Raw genomic sequence first — 23,784 nt, 5'->3', positions numbered from 1 at the left:
GGTGTGAGATTCTGAGGAAAGTCCAATGCAGGTTCCTTTACCTCTCAAAACCAACATCCCCAATAGACTTATTATCCAGATTATTATCCAATTTAAAGAAAACAGTGTCCATTAAGGTGATAATGTCTATAGAAAAAGAAAAAGGTGTATTTGAAGTTCCCAATATTTTGCTCACCGTGCTCTCCCTATTTCCCCAAATAAAAAGTAACAGAGAAATGAGACATCTGCTTAATTTCTGAGTCTCAAGCTGCCAGGAAAGCTCAAGTATGTAGTTAGGAAAGAATTAAGTAGTATGAGAGGGCCTTCTCGGTGGCTGCTCCCAAATTGTGGAAGTCCCTTCCAGGGGATGCTAGGCTGCTCCCCTCTTTGCTTTGATTTCACTGGCAGGCAAAGGCTTTTTTGTGCAGAAAGGTCCTTGGCCATTAACTGGCTGTTGTGGCAGGGTCTGCTGAGATTGGGTGTTGGGCTTGTGTATTGGTGCTTTTGAATGATTTTAAGTGTTTTTTTAGTACTGTTTTAATTGGGTTACTTATTGTTTTTCAATATTTATATTTATTGTGCATTTATAGCTGTACCTATTTTGATCTATGCTGAGAGAAGCCTTGGGTCATTCACTGGGAAAAAGGTGGGGTATAAATAAGATTAATGAACGAATAAGTACCGCAGTAGCTACACAGTAGAGATGAAAAAGCAAAGTAGGTTGTTTTTGGTCCTGGGATTACTTACCCATTTTGCTAAACAGCAGGAGTGTGGAAGAGGTGGGATCTTAGGAATCCAGTCTTTACTACAGCCTTTGCCAACCTGTTGCCCTCCAGATGTTTTGGACTACAATTCCCATCAGACCCAGCCAGGTGGGCACTAAGTTGGTGAAGCCTACTTTATTATATAATCTTTCCATTGCCTGCTAAGTTCTGACGTGCTTTGTGAACAGATTAAAGCACTGTCCCATCTGGAAATGTCTGTGTTGATGTACAGACTTTTATGTCATTCAGCATGATAGCTTACCTTGGGATTTCCTCTGACGCTGCAGTTCAAAGTTGCATTGTAACCAGACACAGCATATGTATTAACTAAAGGCTGGGTAAACATTGGTGGTTCATTGAAATTGAAGTCCTCATAAACTGGGTTTTTGTAGACTTTCCCTGTAAAACAAAAGTTCAGGAACTGCTAGAAAAATAGTATTTTGTATTGTTTTAGCCATACTGTGTGGCTGATATTTTTCCTTTTAACAGGTATGTAGAATTATAAGAGCAGGCCTAGCATGTGACACACATCAACACTAAATCAAAAGAGAATTAACACAGGCTGCTTTAGAGGAATACTGGATTGTGGAGAATCATTGCCATGAAATACTGTTTACATCTTAACAACCCTGTTCAGAACCTTCACTCTGCTTACCACAACCAACTATGATATTCTATCCTTTATATTATTAGAATCCCTCTTTTTTCATTTCTACACTGCCTCCATGTTTTCCTTCTTCCCTGTCCACAGGTGCTGAAGTTGAACTAAAGAGCAAGTATTTGGAAGAGGTGGCACCTTAGCAGCTCATTAATTACTACAGCTTTCACCATCCTGGTGCCACAACCTGAGGTTGAGCTCCAAGACTGAGTGAAAAGTATGGATTGCTAGATCAGACCAATGGTGTATCTAATCTAGCATTGTGTTCCACAGTGGCCAACCAGATAGATGCTTATGGAAAGCCCACAAGCTAATCAGGAGGCCTGGAGTGTACTCTTATTATTTCCGTTGTTTGCTACGCCTGATAGTGTAGCCATTCAGAATCCTCATTTTGCTCAAAGCAGAATACCTTTCATGTGCCAGTTCTGCAATAAAGCAAGAGCTGGCCAAATCTCCCTTGTAAAGCAGACACGGGTTAAGTCTTCCTTATGTTCTCAAAATAGGATAGTAAGTAGTTTATGGGCTTTGGGAACAATATGGCTTTGGCATAATATGCAGTGACAGGACACATTCGACTTTTCTGACCATCTTCCTCCTTCCTCAAAACTAGGTTGGTGTGTGGGTGTGTCTGTGTGTCTGTATGTACACACGTACACACACACACACACACACACACACACAAATGCACTTTAGAAGTATTCTGAATATTGCATTGTTTAGACAGGCCTTTGCAATATGTTTTTCTCTTTTTAAATAACTAGGACTTATTGATGTTCTATTGATGTTTATATGGATGCTTCTGCTGATTTTATTATAACTTTGTATGCTGTATACCACCTTGATATACCTTTAGGAAAGTGAGGTTTTTAAATACTTAAATAAACAAACAAATACATACATCTGCCTGAATGGAATGTGATTGCTGTGAGCCAATTATGTGAACTAGCTCTCAGCACAAACTCGACAGCATTCCTGCAATGAACTGAATGAGTAAATCCACACTATGAGCACTTGGTTGTGCACTGTGCAGAACGGCAAAATCAAACCACTACACATTCAGGCCAGCTGAAATTTTGTTTCAGCATTATATTGAAGGTAAAAACAAAATTCCTATTGATTCTGGTGAGTAAGTTCTACATCTTATGTGAATTTATCATCCAAGTAACTTGAACAAACAAGTGGCTTTTCCTCTCTCAAAGACAAATAGATTATGCCTCAACTCCAAGAAATGAGTGCTCTGTGCTCTGTGTTGTATTCTATTTCAGTGTCATAGTTTTAGAGTTAATCTAGCTAACCATCCTTGGCAATCACAGCGCTCTCCATTGTCCTTGTTGCATCCTCACTGAGGCCACACATATTTTCAGCAAAGATCCGGAAGAAATACTCATTCCCAATGATAAGTTCAGTAATGGTAGCGCTGGTCCGGTGGTAGTGTTCAATGACGGTGAACCATTCCTGCAAGATACAAGGCCAGATTAAATTGCTATGAACAACTCAATCCCGTGATTATCAATTCATAAGTAAGGCCCACTGAGTTCAGTGAGACTTACTTCCAGGGAAGCATGCATAGGACTTGCTTCCATTATTAAGCAAACTGACATTTCATAAATGGGTCCCCTGGGAAGACAACCAAGAGATCAAATGTTAAGGGAAGTAAGAAAGTTCACCAAAAAGCCCAAGCTCAAAATAGGTGAAACAGAAATAAAGATATCCATTTAGTTTTATAAGTAGCAGCTGCTTATGTAACAAAACCAGCAACCATATGCCATACATCATTTCATAGGTTTTCCAAAGTACCCAATTATGGCAAATGATAAGCTTTTTGAATAGATGTACTATTTTGATGAAGCTGTACTTCATGAAATGTGAAGTAAGAAATCCTTTACTTACTTACTTACTTACTTACTTACTTACTTACTTATACTTTGCAGTAAAATATGAATAGAAAGTGAATTCTAGTAATTGGCACATTCCCTTTAGTAGTCCAGATGATCATTCTAGGAAAAGCAATATGCTGAAATCTGAGTTTTCTGAACTTAGGGGGTGGGGAACAGGGCAAAGTTCACTTTGCCTGTTGATCGCTAAAGTGCACCACAGATAAGAAAGCCAGAGATTGGAGTGGGGGGCAGGGTGGAATGCAAAACCCTTCCCATTGCAAGGAGTTGTGTCCACATTACCTAGTTTGCTTGCTTTTTCTTATTTACACTTATAGATTTCCCTTTAAACCCTATGATCCCAGAGCAGTGAACACACATGATGAAACCATGGAAAAATTCATTTAAACATAGTCCAAACATTGCATTGCATTAAATCAACAAAACAGTTCAGCAGTAAACCTCAGAATCAGCATGGCCACTCGCAGACCTCTTCCAAATCATTATTTATTGTATTTGTTAGTAGGTCCCCCCCGCCCCCACTGAGAACTGACCCCAAAGATCTTAAAAGTATTACAAACATTAAAACTAAGTATACAAACCAAAATAAAATGAAAAGCTTAGAAGCACAGCCTATGTGTTATATATCTATATACAGTGGTACCTCTGGTTAAGAACTTAATTCGTTCTGGAGGTCTGTTCTTAACCTGGAACTGAGGTACCACCTTAGCTAATGGGGCCTCCCACTGCCACCGCACAATTTCTGTTCTCATCCTGAAGCAAAGTTCTTAACCCGAGGTAGTATTTCTGGGTTAGCAGAATCTGTAACCTGTAACCTAAAGCATCTGTAACCCGAGGTACCACTGTATAGACATATTCACATGTGCAGACCTAATTCAATCTGCAGTCTGAGGCTCCTTCGTCTTGCCTGTCTTTGCTCCACCCTCTTCATACCTCTTTGGGTTCTGGGAAACTAGGGGGGAGGAGCTTCTGCCTCTGATTCTAAACTGCTCCCTGCCACAGCCTTTCTTGCTCACGAAACCCTGTTATCTCTTCAGCTTCTGACAACTCCTCCTCCCAGTTTGCTCCCTATGACCACTCATCGTCATCCCACCACCAATGCCCGGGCTCTGAGCCTTCTTACTTTGGGGGTTCCCTTGGAAGTTTCCCAGCTGGTACCTCCCACCATTGCTTTGCATGCAGCCAGTCCATGACATCCAGGGAGGTCACCATTAAAAAGGCACACTCTTGTGTTGCCACTCATAGGGGGCACACAGAGAAGGTTGTCACATGATAACTGCAGGGTCTGGGTTGGTTTATGCCAGGGTGAATATATTATATAGTTGGCTTAGAATAGTTATCCACCTTAAAGCAGCAATGTTGTTAATGGAAGATTAAATCCATTCAAGAATACTTTATTGAGTACAGTGTGCAAAGCACACTTCAAAAGACTCTTGTTCAGCTTGGCAGAGAAGTAACAGCAATGCAAACAGTATAATGTTCACAAGAGTCACAGCAACTGGGACCAGGGCAGGAGAGGACTGGGCTTTGTTTCATTTATTTATTTAGTAAAAAAATGTATTAACTGCTTTATTTTTCAAGTCAACTGAAGAGATGGGGGGAAACCATCTAAACATTACCAACAAGTCCAGCACTGCTGATTTTGAAGTTAAGCAGAGAAAAATATCCAATGGTTTTATGAAGCAAGGGGTTTTCCTGGCCACAAATATCACAGATGCTGATCAAATTTGATGTAAAGTCCTTTGTAGCAGCAGCAGCTGAAAAGGCAGCTTGTATCTTGTATTACAAAAGCACACAACATCCACAAGAATTAGCAACCTTTCCAAACAACCTTGCACATAAAAGTCTCATCCTAAGATTTGCTGGGTCAAAAAGTCTACTTACCATGCTTTTTTTGTCAGCTTTTTGAATTGTGTACCCAGTTATGTTTGCATTGCCATCATCCTTGGGCGGCTGCCATTCCAAAGCAACATTCTCTCCCCAGACATCTGCAATTTTTACAATTTGTGGTGGGCCTGGACGATCTGTGGCAATAAAGTAGCACCATCAATATTTCACACTTTTCCACAGCAACAATATGCTCAATTTGCCTAAGTGTTAAACAAACCATGAGTTAATCACAAACTGATGAGCAGTGGCTAAATCTTCAGTTTGGTTTCACGCTGCTGTTTGCTGCTGGAAACAAGAGTTGCTTGGCCAACACAGAATTTAACCTTGCACTAGCACCCATTAGATGATGTCATGAATTATGTTGTCTGATGGTTGGGTACACATGGTTTGGGAGAAATGGCTTCGTGGGCCGATTTGGACCTCCGGCCAGATTGTCCCCAACTCTAATTTAAAAGATGTATTTCCTGTCTCCTCATCAAATGACCCTCCAAGTGGCTTACATATTATAACAATACAGAACCAAATAATTAACTTGTCTCCCTTGGTAGTGGGGTGACCAACAGAGAGCTGGGGGGACATTACATTCCTGTTGTCTTAAGGGGCCTACTGTGAGCTCAGACACCATAGGCTAATTCCCCTGCAGGAAGCCTGCTTCCAGGCAGAACTGGGTTGTAGTTGTGGGGATTATTGTGTGATCAGATAAAATGCAGCTTCTGACTTGCCTCTCAGTAGCGGAGAAGCCAAGAGAGATGCTGGGGTGGGTGACATTAACACTTATTTCCAGCTCTCTGGTGTTCCTGCTGCTGTCTTAGCAGGGCTTACAGTGAGCCCAGGGAAAATAGATCCTCTCTCCAGAAAGCATGTTTGAACTCAGTGGGCCTTAACTTCTGTGCAAATTTCCATAGGACCGGCTGTTATTCACTTGCAGAAACTGAGTTTCTAGTTTTACTGAATCAAATGGAACTACAGACTGATTCATATAACTGCTGGGCTGGTCCCTCACTCCAGCGATAACATCTGTATTCTAATGATCACATGCGTCAGGTGGATGATGCCAGCACTGAGGGAAGAGGTAGCACAATATCTACCCAAATTGTGTGGTTTGGGGTTTCAAGAGGTTACTTCTGCAGCATAGGTTCTGATCACCTGGAAATATCAACCACACTAATTTGATAATAATATATGTCCCATTACTCCCCCAGTTGCATACGTAGGTGATGAGTATAGGGAGAAATTGAGAAACTAGAGGGATGTATCATGCTTGGGGAGACCTGAGGCTTGTATAGGTACAAAATGTATTTAAAAACAACTCAAGGGCAAATAATAATAATAATAATAATAATAATAATAATAATAATAGCTCAGTGAAGAGTGAGCATGACCAGTAGCCACTGAACGTTAAGTATCAAAGGTGTGTAAGTAATAATGAAGCATTCTGGAGAATACTGTATCATGATTAGCTTGCTAAAACCCTGAACACTCTGATTAGAAGATGAGGATAAACTGTATCATTTTCTTGCAGGTTTTACTTGTATCAACTTAAATGTCAGTATTGCATTTAAAAACTTCAAATATAAGAGTTAAGATACTTCAGCAAAGAATGAATAGCTGACATTCTCTAAATATTTTTTGAAAAAGAGCAGATTTCAGAAACATCAGCATGTGTTTCCTCAAAGCATCTAACTTTCTCAAAGGCATATTTGTGAGAAACTATTTTTCATTGTGATAATAAGGAAAACCTTCCAGACTCACACAGAAACTAGGTCAGGTGCAATCACAGCAGGAAGATTAACAGTTACATTGCTCCCTTGAGCCAGTAGATTATCCTAGTTGGCTTCTACTGTATTGACTTAAAAACAATAACAACAACTAATACAATCCCTAAATTTAATTTCTAGCTTTGCTCATAAAAAGTCTGCCACGTTTCTTTCTGTGTTCCCTCTAACAAAGGAATCTGTGTGTTTCGCTTAAAGCTGGAGAGAGATCTGGGTAACTCTTGTATTTTATATTTGGATAGAACCTAATCCAACTGAGTTTGCAATTCATTCCCTCTTAAGACTGTGGCCAAATTCAGACGTGGTTACAACATCAAACCAGCTTTTTTCCTGTCCCATTTACCCCTGCCTTCTTAGACTTCTATCCTGAAGAACAATGCTAGAGAACTCGAAAGCATGATCATTCCTGTGACATTTTGGTTTGCTCTAACGAAAGGATTAATCTATTAAGGATTTGGAGCTTTAATGGAACAACACAGTTCCCTTTGCTTTTTATGGATAAATATAAAATGTAATCATTCGGCAAGGTTAAATAGCTGGAATGTATGTCCAGTTTGATTTCCTGCACTTTCCCCTTCCATTTATCCAATATACACTCTTGATCTGAAGTAGAGGATTAAAACAATATCAGAAAGAAGTGTGTCATATTCTGAAATTTATAGAACCATAGAATTGTAGAGTTGGAAAGGACCACAAGGGTCATCGAGTCCAACCCCCTGCAATTTTAATGCACATAGTAATAAAGGATTCAACTTTATTTTTAAAACTTATGATGTATCTATCTCAATATGTTGTCTTTTGTAGAAGGCAGTTCCAGACACTACAGAGGAACATACAAGAGATCATAGAACAGTGGGTACTAACTCCTAGCTTCTTGCAGTCGTTTTAGGAATGCCCCAAACATGCCAAAGGATTGCTAGTATATCCCAATTAACAGCCTATATTCTTATCGCTTCCAAATTTTTACACGTACCAACTATTTGAATCTCTATTGTGGCTCTATCCACCAAATTGTCTACTTTGACTTTCATGTCATATTTCCCAGAGTGGATCCTTTCTGCCTTTCGGATGAAGATGATTGTGTCATTTTCACTGTTGCGGATGTTAATTTGGTTCTTATCTACATGAGCTCCATTTTTCTTCCAAGAGACCTTAGGTCTTGGTCTTCCCTGTGGGGGGGAAACAAACAAACATGTCCACGGACCAAATTTTATATGACTGTAGTATTATTTTACGGTGATCTTTAAATAAGGTTAAACAGAGAACTGCATGTTTAAGTCAAGGAGCTGCTTACTGAACGATAACTGCAGGTTCATTCTGAACACATTGAGATATATTGCAGTTCTTTTGTCAATTTATTTTCAAGGCAGGGGCTGAGGCTTCAAAATAACTCCCTGTGACTTAAATGACAGTAAGAGAAAGCTGCATTTCTGATATTTTGTTTATTTGTATGATATCTTACCTGCCCTGTAGTGTAAGGTCCCAGGGTGGGTTACACCAATATAATATGCAACAGATTAAACTGCTACAATTAAAGACAAGCAAATGGTTCAGAATGAAGCAGAACAATATATGGTTTTTGTTGTTTTTTAAAATGTGGGCCCCACAAAGCAAAATACCTGAACTGTCAAATGCCAGGGTAAATAAGTGCATCTTCAGTAAATGGTGAAAGCTGTACAATGAATATGCTAGATTCACCTCTGTGGGGAGGGAGGTCTACAATTTAGGGGCTACCACAGAGAACTCTCAGGCCACCAATCTCCACATTTCTGGGAGTGACAGGGACTAGCAAGAGAGCCCCTTTTGCAGATCTTAACACCTGAGAAGGTTGAAAGGGTTGGAGATATTTGGGGCCTATGTCTTTAGGGCTTTAAACATTAATGAAAATCCTGTAACAGGCCTGGAAAAGAATTGACAATGCACATACATGTACTATTATGATAAGTACAGTATTACTATAGCTTTGGGCGTTCAGCATATACTCTTTAACCTTTTTGACATTACCAGCTAGTACATCTGAACAGATGCCATAATTTCCTCTTCTGGTCCTACATGTATTCAATGAGAGGCTGAAATACCTGTTTCTTCTAATGACTTCTTGGTAGTCCTGAGTAGTTCTGGGACTACTGGAAACTAATATGAACTTTTTTAAAAAGTAAACAACCTCCAGTGATAGGACCTGCATATTATTGAACACAGGCAGAAAATCCAGTAGCACATGCTGCTGTTTTGACAATACAGGCAGCCCCCCATTTATACGCGTTTGTCAGACTTACTGTCTTACTCTGATATGTATGTGACTATGTATAGAATCATAGAATCATAGAATCATAGTTAGAAGAGACCACAAGGGCCATCGAGTCCAACCCCCTGCCAAGCAGGAAACACCATCAGAGCACTCCTGACATATGGTTGTCAAGCCTCTACTTAAAGACCTCCAAAGAAGGAGATTCCACCACACTCCTTGGCAGCAAATTCCACTGTCGAACAGCTCTTACTGTCAGGAAGTTCTTCCTAATGTTTAGGTGGAATCTTCTTTATTGTAGTTTGGATCCATTGTTCCATGTCCGCTTCTCTGGAGCAGCAGAAAACAACCTTTCTCCCTCCTCTATGTGACATCCTTTTATATATTTGAACATGGCTATCATATCACCCCTTAACCTCCTCTTCTCCAGGCTAAACATGCCCAGCTCCCTTAGCCGTTCCTCATAAGGCATCGTTTCCAGGCCTTTGACCATTTTGGTTGCCCTCCTCTGGACACGTTTCAGTTTGTCCGTGTCCTTCTTGAACTGTGGCGCCCAGAACTGGACACAGTACTCCAGGTGAGGTCTGACCAGAGCAGAATACAGTGGCACTATTACTTCCCTTGATCTAGATGCTATACTCCTATTGATGCAGCCCAGAATTGCATTGGCTTTTTTAGCTGCTGCGTCACACTGTTGGCTCATGTCAAGTTTGTGGTCAACCAAGACTCCTAGATCCTTTTCACATGTACTGCTCTCAAGCCAGGTGTCACCCATCTTGTATTTGTGCCTCTCATTTTTTTTGCCCAAGTGCAATACTTTACATTTCTCCCTGTTAAAATTCATCTTGTTTGTTTTGGCCCAGTATTCTAATCTGTCAAGGTCGTTTTGAAGTGTGATCCTGTCCTCTGGGGTGTTAGCCACCCCTCCCAGTTTGGTGTCATCTGCAAATTGGATCAGGATGCCCTTGAGTCCATCATCCAAGTCGTTGATAAAGATGTTGAATAAGATCGGGCCCAAGACAGAACCCTGTGGCACCCCACTAGTCACTCTTCTCCAGGATGAAGAGGAACCACTGATGAGCACCCTTTGGGTTCGGTCAGTCAGCCAGTTACAAATCCACTGAGTGGTAGCATAGTCAAGACCACATTTTACCAGCTTCTTTACAAGAATATCATGAGGCACCTTGTCAAATGCCTTGCTGAAATCAAGGTAGGCTACATCCACTGCGTTCCCTTCATCTACCAGGCTTGTAATTCTGTCAAAAAACAAGATCAGGTTAGTCTGACATGACTTATTTTTCAGAAATCCATGCTGACTATTGGTGATCACAGCATTCCTTTCTAGGTGCTCACAGACTGTTTGCTTAATGATCTGCTCCAGAATCTTCCCTGGTATTGATGTCACACTGACTGGTCGGTAATTATTTGGGTCCTCTCTTTTCCCCTTTTTGAAAATAGGGACAACATTTGCCCTCCTTCAGTCTGCCGGGACTTCGCCTGTTCTCCAGGAATTCTCAAAGATGACTGCCAGTGGTTCTGAGTTCACATCTGCCAGTTCTTTTAATACTCTTGGATGCAGTTCATCTGGCCCTGGAGACTTGAATACATCTAAACTAGCCAAGAATTCTTGTACTATCTCCTTAGTTATTCTGGGCTGTGTTTCCTCTGCTGAATCATTTGCTCCAAATTCTTCAGGTCGGGCATTGTTTTCTTTATTGGAGAAGACTGAGGCAAAGAAGGCATTGAGGAGTTCAGCCCTTTCTGTGTCCCCTGTTTGCATTTCACCATCTTCTCCTCTGAGTGACCCCACTGTTTCTTTGTTCTTCCTTTTGCTACGAACATACCCATAAAAGCCTTTTTTGTTGCTTTTAACCTCTCTAGCAAGCCTGAGTTCATTCTGTGCTTTAGCTTTTCTGACTTGGTGTCTACACGTGCTGGCTATTTGTTTGAATTCCTCTTTGGTGGTTTCCCCCCTTTTCCATTTTTTGTACACATCCTTTTTTAATCTTAACTCAGTTAAAAGTTCTTTAGATAGCCACCCTGGCTTCTTTAGGCACCTTCCATGTTTCCGTCTCATTGGTATTGCCTGAAGTTGTGCTTTTACTATCTCCCTCTTAACAAACTCCCAGCCATCATGAACTCCCTTTCCTTTTAGTATTACTGTCCATGGGATCTCACTCAGCACTTCCCTAAGTTTTATGAAGTCGGCTTTCTTAAAGTCAAGAAATTGAGTCCTAGTATGCTTGGCTGCTCCTTTCCACTGTATAGTAAACTTCAGAAGAGCATGATCACTCGCGCCTAATGATCCTTCCACTTCTACCCCACTAACCAGGTCATCAACATTGGTTAGGACCAGATCTAAAATGGCTATTCCTCTTGTTGCTTCTCCCACTTTCTGGACAATGAAGTTGTCTGCAAGGCTGAGTCTGACATCCAGCAAATATCCGGGTAATTGAAGTCCCCATTACTACTATCTCCCTTCCTTTTGCATGCTTGGCCATCTGTTTCAGGAAGGCATCATCTATGTCCTCCGTTTGGCTTGGGGATCTATAGTAAACTCCCACAATGAGGTCACTGTTATTCTTCTCTCCCTTAATTTTGACCCAAATGCTCTCACTTTGGCTTTGAGGTTCTAAATCTTGGATCTCTTCACAGGTATACACATCCCTGGCATATAACGCCACTCCTCCTCCTTTCTTGTCTGGTCTGTTTCTCTGAAATAGATTGTATCCCTCCATTATTACATTCTAATCATGGGACTTATCCCACCAGGTTTCAGTGATGCCTATTATGTCATATTTAGTTTGCTGTACCAAGAGCTCAAACTCATCTTGTTTATTTCCCATGCTTTGCGCATTAATGTACAGACATTGAAGTCCATTAATCATTCCCCCGTGTCTCTTATTTAAGGATTTTTTCCTCCCACCACTAGGTCTGCGTGCTGTTTGCTCCATTTGGTCTATGACATTTGGATGATCATCTTCATCAATTGATAGACTCCTACCTTCAGGAGCACTGTCTCCCTCCCCCACATTAGTCAGTTTAAAGCCCTCCTGATGAGGTTTCTGAGATTTTTGGCAAAAACATTCCTCCCAACCGTTGTGAGGTGCAGCCCATCGCTTGCCTGAAGTCCATCTTCAAGAAACTGCAGTCCGTGATCTAAGAATCCAAACTGTTCCTGTTTACACCATTTGCAAAGCCAGCTGTTCACTTCCACTATTTTTCCCTCTTTCCCTGGGCCGCGTTGTTCAACTGGGAGGACAGATGAGATGACAATTTGTGCATTTAATTGCTTCAATTTCTTGCCCAGAGCCTCGTAGTCTCTTTTGATCTTCTGGAGGCTATTGCTTGCAGTGTCATTGGTTCCCACATGAACCAAGAGGAAGGGGTATTTGTCAGTGGGTTTTATGATTCCTTGCAGTCGTTCAGTTACATCTTGGATCTTAGCCCCGGGGAGACAGCACACTTCCCGAGACATCTTGTCAGGCCCACAGATCACTGCTTCTGTTCCCCTCAGTAGGGAATCCCCTATCACCACTACACGCCTCCTCTTAGGTCTGGTCGGGGTTCTTCTGTGAGCTGTCCATTCCAAGGTCGCCTGCATATTCCCTGAGGACTGACTTTGCTGCTCGTCTTCATATACCAGATCAACTGTAATGAGGGAGAGATCCTCAAATGGAGTCTGCTCTTCGTCTTCCATGCTAAGGGAGAGGACCTCAAAGCGATTGTGTATTTCTAAACAATCAGAGCGAACCCTGGGCCTCCTACTTCTTTGAGTCACGTTTCTCCATATATCTGGATCCTGTGTTGGTGAACTAGCCTCCTTCTCAGGGGAGTCCCCTGTCTCCTCCTTGGTGGAGACGGTGTGCTCTATTGCTTCCAAGAAGAGCTCCAGCTCTCTAATTCTTTGGAGCGTAGCTACACGTTCCTCCAGTTGCTGGACTTTGTCTTCTAAGAGGGCAATCAACATGCAATTGCTGCAGGTAAAGCTGCCTGCAACCTTCGGCAAGATGGCAAACATTGCGCAGGAACCGCAGGTGACTGCAGCTGTTCCCTCACCCTCCATCTTGAGAACGTGTCGTTGGGGGTGACTACAGCGGTCCTCCATCATAAAAAACGTGAAGACAGGACAAATAACTCCCCCAAAAAAAACCTAGGTCTCCCCCAACAAACGTTTGTGACTAGCTCCCCTAAATCTAAAAGATGGATCAAACTGCATGCGCCACTAGGCGCGCGCTGCTGCCCTGCAAGCTCTGATAAGCTCCTCCCACAGCTAATCACCTACCTCAACAGAAACCCTGCCCCCTCTGACCTTTGCACAGGGAGAGCAGCTAATCAGCCACAAGAAACACATACACAAGAAAACCCTTTTTGCTCCTTCTTCAGCTGCTGCCCTGCAAGCTCTGATAAGCTCCTCCCACAGCCAATCACCTACCTCAACAGAAACCCTGCCCCCTCTGACCTTTGCACAGGGAGAGCAGCTAATCAGCCACAAGAAACACACACACAAGAAAACCCTTTTTGCTCCTTCTTCAGCTGCTGCCCTGCATACATGCATCACGTCAAACCCAGAAATGTCATAAAGACATCACTGAAACGTCACTAAAAGGGCAGAATAGGGGCAGAGTGGGGTGTTTGAAGGCTGTTTCAATGGGTTTTAATTATACGTGATATCACTGATGTGTGTAGTGCCTTGGAATGCAACCCCTGCGTAAATGGGGGGCTGCCTGTGTCATGCAGACATTCACATAAAAAATTATATTTATTTGTTTCTTACCTGGAAGGGAATAACAAGATTCACAGCTTCTCCAACCCTTCGGACGTATGTTTGCTTTAAGTGTCTTGGCAGACGAATCTTCGGGGGTTCTTAATTTGAAAAAGAAGGAAGGGAAGTGCACTTGTTTAAAAACGTCTTTGATTAACTGGATCTGATCCTGGCTTCATATGCCAGTTAATACTGTAAACTGAGATTAAACTGAGATGAGCTGAAGTGCTGGATATGGAGCCTGCAAAACCAGAGCCAGTACTCTTGCTTTGTTAAAGGAAGTTGATTACTTTGGGCTATCAGCAGTGCTACAACCACAGGACTTGCTTCTTTGTTCCATCATGCCTTTTGGACTCTTTCTTGGTAAAAGGACAGGATAGACGTCATGGGAAACTGTGGTTTAAACAACCATTTTGGCTGTGAGTCCTGGAAGACCTGCTCCCTGCTTTGCAGGCCTTTTTCTGCCAGGCCTGGGAGGGTGGGGCCCTGACTGACTCCAGCTACAAAAGCTGAGGCTGCTGAACAGACTCTTGGGGTGGGGTATTGTTTAGGATTTTTGTTGTTGTGAGGCTGTTATTGATATTATTTTTGTATCTTTATTTTTATTTTGGTTGCATACTTTTTGATGTGTTTTATTTATTGTTTATGACTATTTTTGTTATATTTTTAATTGTGTAATTCTTCACGTTGAAGACCCCCTTGAGCATGGTTTAACTAAGGAAAGGTTGCACACAAATAAAATGATGTATGCATGCATGTATCTAAGTGCTGAAGCTGGACCACAAAGCAGCAAGCATGAGGGTGTGATGACCATGCAGGTCCAATACCCATTCTTGGTTCAATAAGACATGAGCTTAAGTCAAGATTGTTACATGTGAATTGGGCTTAACTGATTTCTAAAGTTTTCTCAAAGACAATATTTGGCAATGGTAAATCAGGAGGCAGGGGGACCCAATTAACACACACTTTCAAAACAGTATGAGAACTCAAACGCAACCATCATTCGAAATGCACACTTCTCCAGATTTTGTGATGCAGTTCTCCAACCAATGTTTACAAAAATGCACATATTAGGGGGAAATGTGCATACAATGCATATATTAGTGAAAACAACACACAAAATAGCATTGTATTAAAGGAAATGGCCTGCAAAAATATGTACATTAGTCAAAACTGCATACAAAATTTCTCCTAATTCACAGGGAGTATTCAAAATATTCAAATTTTCATTAGGACTTAAAAAAACACACGGATTGCTGCAGAAATGTGGAAAACTGATTTTTCAGTTTGTAAGAATGAGAAACTGAGGGAACCAACATGGACAGATCCCTCCACCCCTAGACATAAGTAAGCAGCCCATCTCACCTATCACTTCCTTGACTAAAATTGGCTGTGGATGCATCCGAGGCTCACTGGGACCAGCAGCATTCACAGCTTTTACTCGAACAAATATTTTTGATCCAGTTGGCAGGCCAGTGATGGTGAATTTTGTTTTGTCTGTGAGGTCTGGATTGGCCACAATCCATTCTTCCGCTGAAGTAGGATAAAAAGCAAAAGGAAGGAAAGGACAGAAATTGATAATTATATATATGAAATGTGCTTGTGAATCACTAATTCCTTTTTTAAAAAAATTAAGTGTAGCAAACTCAATATATTTTACTTCCTGGAAGTATTTTGCAGCCAAACCACCAGTTTCTAATTTAAGGAAGCATATGAAGACTGTAAGAAATAAATGTTATTTAACACTTTCCTCCATTTTAAAAACCGACTAATACATTTATAATTAAAATTATAATCCCGAAGGGCAGGCAATCAATATATTATTGTACTGCCTCCTTAAAGGAATGTTAACATGCAAGCAACATGATAATTATTAGTTGCAGTAACAGAATTTCACATGGAAGTTGATATCCAGAACACAGTTTCAGTCTAAATAATTTCCTATCTCTTTTAAATAAAGTTTTCTAGTTTTATTCTTGAAAAAATAATTAATGTGCAGGTATTATGCAGACACAGAATCATTATCCACACATGCAGCCGTACTGCTTCTATGTACCATGAATGCTTCTTTGTCCAACTCATATTGCCCTCAGTCATGTTTACACATACATCTCTGCTGTCTACTAAGTGATCCATGTTTTTCTATTGCTGCTACAACATTTCCCTTTAAACAATATTCAGAGTTCTGAAATGCTCTGAAAAACTCCAAGTAAACTGTAATCCTGGGATGGTGATGCAAACCCACACAGACCATAAATATGCATTCACATGTGTGTATGAAACTTGATTCAGAACTATGTGGTTGCTCCCGTGTGCACATGGAATACCCAGCAGGCAAATGTCAGCCACCCAAATCTCTGAAATAAAAAAATCCCAAGCTACTGAAAGCACACATTGCAAATTCAGAAGATAGCATGTTAGCAGAAACAATTTATTCACTGATGTTGCATAAGCTAGTCATTTACACAGCAGAGCACACACTTGAATTTTAGCTTAATTCTTTTGGGCACAGATTATGAAGGATAATAACATAAGACGAGCCTGCTGGATCAAACCAATGGCCCATCTAGTCCAGCATCCTCTTCTCACAGTGGCAACCAGGTGCCTGGGGGGGAACCTGAAAGCAGGATTCAAATACAATAGCACTCTCCCTCCCTGTGGTTTCCAGAAAGTGATACTCAGAAGCATTGCTGCCACCAGTCCTGCCCCGCCCCATGATTCCATATCACTAGCATTGAAGGAATATCACTAGCTTCTATAACCCATACAGTTCATTTAGTACCAGTAGTATACAATATTTGCTATTAACTTCCACTGCCAACTTCCACAACCCAGCTGTATAAGTGGTATGACAATGACCGCTCCCCACTTAAAACGGGGGGCGCCCTTTGCGGGGACGCGTGCAGCCCTGGATCTGGAGTGGCCCCATCAGCATAGGCTTTGCCTTCCCTCAGGTGGGATACCTGGAGGTCCCCGCCTACCCCAGTGAGTTGTCCAATCCCACCTGGGGGAAGCGTTGCCAGGGAAACCAGGCCAGGTAGGGGGAGGGATTACCTGCCCACACAATAGAGGGTGGATCTTAATTGTTAATCCAACCTGTCTCCACAGGTATGCGGGCGCTGCTACGATAAGGTCGCTGTTAAAGGGCCGGAAAGGAATTTCCCTGCATTGGCAGGTTTCGCCTTTCCCATAGCAAAACGTCACAACTTTGGCGGTAGCAGGCCTTGGGCGGAATCCTTTAGTCCATCTTCCTCTTTGCGGCGGCGATACCAGGGTTCCCCGTTAAAGGGGTTTTTGAAGGGAGGCTTTGGCCGTACGCCGAAAGGTCGTCATTGCTCTCCCCTGCGGCGGCGTAACGGGGGCGGCTATCTCTGCTTGAACATATGTTCTCCAGAGCCGGCCCATCCCCCCCCCACACACACTGGATAACCCTGATGCTCCCTAGGTCCCCGGCTGGGGACTAGGGAGGGAGAACGCCCAATGCCTGAGCCAAGGTCTACCCACATTTGAAATTTAATAAAGTTGTGGCCAATTTAATCCCATAGCGCGTTGTCTAGAGTCGTTATTCCACATGACGGGGGGGACCACTCGGGATCTGGGGACTCCGCCTGTCCACGCAATAACATGAAGTTATTTTTCTCTTGCTGGTCATATAAACATGACTTGGCCTTTTTCTCTTTAAGTACACTACAATTACAAATAAAGTATCATTAGTGGAGTGACACCAGGATCAGAGGTGGGTAGGGACATGTGGCTTGCCATGTTTATTTGCAAACAGTGAGTGAACTGCAGAGTGAGTTGTCTCAGGAGTAGTAACTTTCAAGAACACTCTGATGATTAAATGATATATAACTGAGTACTAGCAGGCTATGCTCACAAAAGGTACTAGTAAATGAATGGGACTCTTACCAGCACACAACTTTGGAAGATCACAGTCACATTGCATAGAAAACAACTAGACCACCAGGCAACTTTCAACAGTGGTTAGAGATAAATCACCTACTTCTAAGTTATAATGGGATTTATCTGCAGCCAACTTCATGAAGATGGGGCCATCAACTTAATCCCAGTCTAAATACTGTATGTATTTATGAATACATATGAAACCAGATTCAGAACTCTATGAATTATTCAATGCACACATGAAGCTCCAACCAAGCACATGCCTCCCCATTCACTTCCATGTCAAGGACTAGACTAGGCAAACAAATAGGGATATAGATTTAGGTAGGTAGCCATGTTGGTCTGATGCAGTCAAAATAAATTTAAAAATTTAAAAATTGTCCAGCAGCACCTTAGAAACCAACTAAGTTTGTTCTGGGTATAAGCTTTCATTTGCATGCACGATTCTTCTGTTTCAGTGTATCAGAAGAAGTGTGCATGCACAAAAAGCTTATACCCAGAACAAACATAGTTGGTCTCTAAGATGCTACTGGACAATTTTGGAATTTTTTTATTTAAATAGGGATATATGCATGGAACGGTCCCTGAAATTGCAATGAATGGGGAAAGACTTTGTATGTGAGAGCGTCATGTATGTATTAGAGCTCTACACATCTGGACTGGGACTGTGGCCTTTATATATATAACAGCTTAACTGATACTCAGAACTTTAGAGTGAAAGAAGTTAGCTATTATTTTTCTCTAACCAATACAGAATTCACAAATAGCTTCACACACCAGTAACTGTCTTTTACAGTCAGTTATTGAGTAGGCTTTCATAGAGAAAGAACAATGCATCATTCACACTTTGCTGAAGAAACTAACCACATTATATATATATATATTTAAAAAACTGGTTCTTCAGTATTATATGAGTGGAGACAGTATGCGTTTCAGTAGGTGGATCAATGGATTTGGGCATATACTACCTGGGTTCATTTCCTGCTTCAGCCATAAGCAAGCCACTCTTTCCTAGCTTTAGTTTCCCATTTGCGAAATAATAATAATGATCTATTACACAGGGCTATTATGAGGATAAGCAAAACAACCGAGTCACATACAGTCTGTGCTTTTTTGTGATAGTACCATGTACCATCACCTCTTTTTTTCCCTCTGCCCATGATGGCCATTTTGTGCAGGTACTTACAGCACTTTTATCAAGATATAAGTTCTGGCACCTTTTGTTTAATCAAAAGAGCACTCTGTATAGTATAATAATTGAGATTCCATGAACTTTTTCCCCAAGTCACTGTGGTATTTTTGAAGGAGTGTGTAGCAGATAGTGTTCCCTCAAAAACATCACTTTTATGCTGTTTGGGGGGGGGGAACCAATTTCAGTAAGAATGTTTAAATATCTTTATTGCATACTTTACCTTCCAGGTCATAAGTTGCCTCCAGAAATTCACCTTCATACAGTTCTGCCGATATACCTTATGAGAGTCCACCATTAAAGTTAATTCAGAGACACCCACTTTCACACAGGCAAAATATGAGTCAGTTGTTAGTAATCCCTGTTAGTAACTATACAGAGATATGTACTGCGCCTTGAAGAGGAGCTTTGGGATGATCAAGGAACTGGCTAGATAATGAAATAGAGCTGATTTCTTCTACACATGGCAAACCATCGTTTGCCTATTTCCTCCCTGGCCCCTTTGCTTCCAGCAGACTGAGGCTCCAACCACAGATCAAGGGGAAACAGCACAATCGGGGGGGGGGGGGAGGGGGGAGGATGATGCCGTTGAAAACTCACAGGGTTTTGGTGTCTTCTCTTCAGTCTTGATCAAGCCCCCGTCTGTCTCCTCACTATTATTTTGCTCTGTACCACCACCACTGTCTCCCTTGCCCTCTGTAGTGGGCTCCTGAGGACCTAAATAATTTGGAAAGCACATTTGGTACTTTACAGTCATAGGCAGAAGAGCCTTTGAGACTGGTATATCTGAGCATCCAGAGAGAAAGACGAGGTTTGAAAGAAGAGGAGATAGGCAGGAGAAATCCATTGAGTAAAAGAGAAGATTTAGCAGGAAGAGAAGATTAAAGTGTAGGCCAGAATAAGAAAGAGAAAGCTAAAAAGAAATAGAACAGTGGTGTGCAGAGGTATATGCTGGTATAAGGTGATCTGGAAGCGTGCTGGCATAATGTATAGTTGCAGTTGACTGAACTCAGTCTCTCTAAGTATTGCTTGTCAGAGTTTTCATTCATAGTTGTTATTTTGCTTTTCTGGCTCCAAACCCCATTGTGCATAGCATGTAGGGTTCACTGGATAACATTCAATGATTAAAATCTATTTAAGGATTGGTGTGCCTTGCAAGGTGGGCCTAATGACAAAAGTTTTGCAGATTTTATAACCTGTCTTGATACTGGACAATAAAACAGGCAGGAAGCAGAAAACTGGACCTGGAGAGTAATTGTGTTGTAGGGTCTGCTGATGACAGCACTGCTGCAGTGATCTCAACAGGTTTTATTCTTGTGTTGCTGGTGTTTCCATTAAGACCCTGATCCTGAGTTTCATGTGAATACATGTGTTCACATTCAGGACAAAACCTGGGGGAAATAAAGGTGTTGGAAGACAAGCTTTACTTGAGGTTGTTCACCTTGAGGTTGAGAAGGCACCTAACGTTGTTTCAAGGCTTGCTGATTTGAGACAACAGACTTGTTGGATCAAACTTAGGTTATTGTGTGCCACCATATTCAGCTGGTTATGTTTTTGTTATGTTGATTCCGAAGAAAAGGAAATACAAAACATGTAAGGGTATCTCTTTTCCCCCCAACATTTTATTTTAGCCAATGAAAACTTCAGTGTCATTTGCAAACTTACAGAAATATGTCTGTGGGGAATTTCCCTTACCCATTTTGCATTTACAATGACTGTTATTCTGAGAGAATAAAAGAGTTGGGAGCCTCTAATCATCTAGGTGCTTATTCCTTTATTTTCAGTTTCCAGTGCCTTCATATTCAATTTTTGATAGCATAGATGAATGACTGAATGAGTTATAATAATTTATTATTACGGTTGGAGACCAGCTTCTGTACTGAATGAGTTAAGAGGAGCATAATATCTGATCCTGTCACTAAGTCCATGAGCAATGTTTGATCCTTTAAACTTATGTGTGTATGTGTAATGTAATATTGGTTCCACTGAAAGCTGAGAATCCCCTTTATTAACTTTAAAGAAGCCACAATGTTTCTCACTTTTCCAATGTCACTGCACTATTACCATAGAAATTGTCTGTGCATTAAAGCAGCCCTAATAAAATTCCATTCAAGGGCAATAGACAAGAGAGAGAGAGTAAAGAGAGAAGGAAAAGAGAATAATTGATAGAATAAGTAAGAAGAAGAGAAGGACAGAACTGAAAAAAAGTGACAGCTGAAAGATTGACAGTCAAAGAAAGTATACCTGGAGATCCAGGTGAAATATTAAACGTTGTAGAAAAATTAGTTGAAGGAAAGGTACTGGAAAAAAGATGAAGAACAGAGATATTCAGGTACTGAAGAAAAAATGAAAGGAAACAAGGCAGAGCAAGAGATATAGAAGTAAACACCAAGTATTTTTTGTATTTTTCAAAACGTTTTGTTCCAAAGTGTTACAAAATACACATGAGTGGCATTAACTGTATATATATATATACACACACACATAAATATATAGGTGTATATCTAGAAATGCAAAGCATAAGTAGAATACACATCATGCACACAGTATTGTCTGTAAAATACATCACTACTGTATTTTATGTGAGGTGGGTAACACCAAAATGGCAGACGTGGCTGTCATTTTGAGGGATCTTCTTAATGCTTTTAAGCCTATCTGAAAGAAAAAAGTAAAAGTTTTGCTCTGTTCAACAGGTACACAAGGAATTTTGTTCTGCTGGACCCTGAAGTGTCCCCTGAAAGACATTTCTACCTATGATGGCTAGATTTATGATTTACTATGCATACCACATCCTCCTTACTTACAGAGAATTTGGGATAGTTGGCTAATTCATGTATTCTTGATTCTTTACTTCAGTATTCACCAACCTGATACCCTCCAGTTGTTTTGGACTAAAACTCACATCAACTCCAGTCAGCATGGAGCTGAGCTGAATATTTCCTAGGAAGATGAAGTATGGTATGAAACTTCCATAGGTGTCACAGAAAGCTGACTTATTCTTGTATTTTCCCCATGCAGTTCAGACACATTGCTCTTTATCAAGGATATTGCAAAGAGACTGGGCTCTAATGCACTGGGTAAACTTCAATAATAAATCAATTTTCTACAACACCTATGGTTGCTTTTTCCTGGGGGTTCCCTACCCCAACCTGTAAATTATGCTGCAGCTTTCTTGTTTCTGGAAGGCTCGACCAGACCTATAAAAGTTTTGTTTAATTTGTCTATTTAAAAAGAAAAGAAAATCTATTTTCCAGTTTTCTTAAATTTCCCACACTGAATGTATTTGGCAATGTGAGAAGGGGTTTAAGTCCCTGTTAGTTTAAACACTCTGCATTGCTATTTATCTGTAAATGAGGTTCTTAAAATAATAATAATAATAATAAGTCTAAACTTCTGCTATAGGGTCAAATAACACATGATATTAATCACACGAATGTCCTTGTGTGCAGGATTTTTTAAAGTGTAGGGACCTAAATCCAGATTAGGACCCTGATATGGGAGGAGGAATAGAAAAGCTTTAGCCATTTGAACCGCATGACACTCCTATCAGGAATGGGTTCCCCACAGGGGGCAGGGGTAATCTAAATCAGGACTGCATCAGGGAGTAAAGAGTCCCACACCAGGGTCCAAATCCAGACCGGAGGCAGGAAAGAAGGTACTGGCTATACATGAAAGGAAGAAAAATCCTGCACTCAAGGGCAAATCATGTGATTAATGCCATGTGTCGTTTGGCTCATAGTCGAAGAGTAAAATCTATTAAAACATCTTAATACTCTTTAAGGGCTTTGTTCATCAGGGAAATAGTGGCAAGCTTCTGCCAAGGCAAATGATAGCTAGCCATAGCTTACGGCGTGAAGCCACTCACTTGAACCTTTAATCTCAGAGGCGTGAAGGCTGCCTGTTCTTTGCTATTTCTGTTAGGGTGAGTGATGGAGGGCAAAGCAGAAACTGGAGACTGTCCGCTTTCCTTCCAACTGTTGTCTGCCCCTCCTCTGCCCACCACACAGTGCTCCACTCACTTCCTCTAGAAACAGATACTTCCCAAGCTGGTCATCCTGTACTGTAAAAGTTGTATAGACTGCCTATACCAATAACACAGCTACAGTTAAATTTAGGGCAGGAATATCCTCCTATTCTTGAACATTTCATAGAATAGCTATTATCCAGGCACTGCAAACTGGGGGTGGTGGAATGCTTTCCCACATGAACTGTGGAAGTTCTGGACTTCACACAGCGTCCCATTTCCTTACCTGTTCTAGGTCACATCCACATCCACTGTTCTTCACCTCAGATCAGTTGCCTTTTTAACTTATATCAAGGCTCTAGAGAGTGACACACCATGTACACAGGAACAACTGCAGTTTTAGAGATCTGATTGACACTGAAAATCTTCATCATATGATAGGGCTGGCTTCAACATGATAAATGCCCCAATTCGCATGCAGCCAGATATGGGTTGAAATAATTAACCCTGATTCAAGTGTGGCAAAGCAGGTGTGATGGCTCAGTCACCAGCTCAGCTTGCCTATCAGCACACAAAATCAAAGATTAGGGAAATATTCTGACACACTAAAATTTAGAAGGGCCAATCTAAGAGTTGCGTTGACCTGACCAAGGAAGAAATGACAATGGGAATAAGACTCAGGGAGGGGCAGCATTAATTCTTGCTTTTCCTTTGTCCTTCATTTTGTTTCTAAAGTAGCACCTAGCATTGCTGCTGA

General features: G+C 41.3%; 1 protein-coding gene across 11 annotated transcripts in view; it reads right to left on the bottom strand.

The window, feature by feature from the left end:
• The window catches only part of MYBPC1 (myosin binding protein C1), a 99,868-nt gene that overhangs the window by 8,139 nt on the left and 67,945 nt on the right, over positions 1 to 23,784 (bottom strand). For 9 of the 11 annotated variants that reach the window (XM_079992225.1, XM_079992230.1, XM_079992222.1 and 6 more), the window contains 7 exons: positions 19,664 to 19,780; positions 15,337 to 15,504; positions 13,984 to 14,072; positions 7,935 to 8,130; positions 5,181 to 5,320; positions 2,697 to 2,856; positions 1,006 to 1,142 (listed from right to left, as the gene is read on the bottom strand). In XM_079992225.1, the coding sequence (XP_079848351.1) occupies positions 1,006 to 1,142; positions 2,697 to 2,856; positions 5,181 to 5,320; positions 7,935 to 8,130; positions 13,984 to 14,072; positions 15,337 to 15,504; positions 19,664 to 19,780 (1,007 nt within the window). The remainder of the gene's footprint in view (positions 1 to 1,005; positions 1,143 to 2,696; positions 2,857 to 5,180; positions 5,321 to 7,934; positions 8,131 to 13,983; positions 14,073 to 15,336; positions 15,505 to 19,663; positions 19,781 to 23,784) is intronic. The other 2 variants (XM_079992223.1, XM_079992232.1) reach the window with 1 other exon arrangement.

The sequence above is a fragment of the Podarcis cretensis genome (genome assembly GCF_951804945.1).
Source record: "Podarcis cretensis genome assembly, chromosome: 10".
Classification (NCBI taxonomy): domain Eukaryota; kingdom Metazoa; phylum Chordata; class Lepidosauria; order Squamata; family Lacertidae; genus Podarcis; species Podarcis cretensis.
Note: the sequence above shows the minus strand (reverse complement) of the source record. Positions and strands in the feature narration are given on the sequence as shown.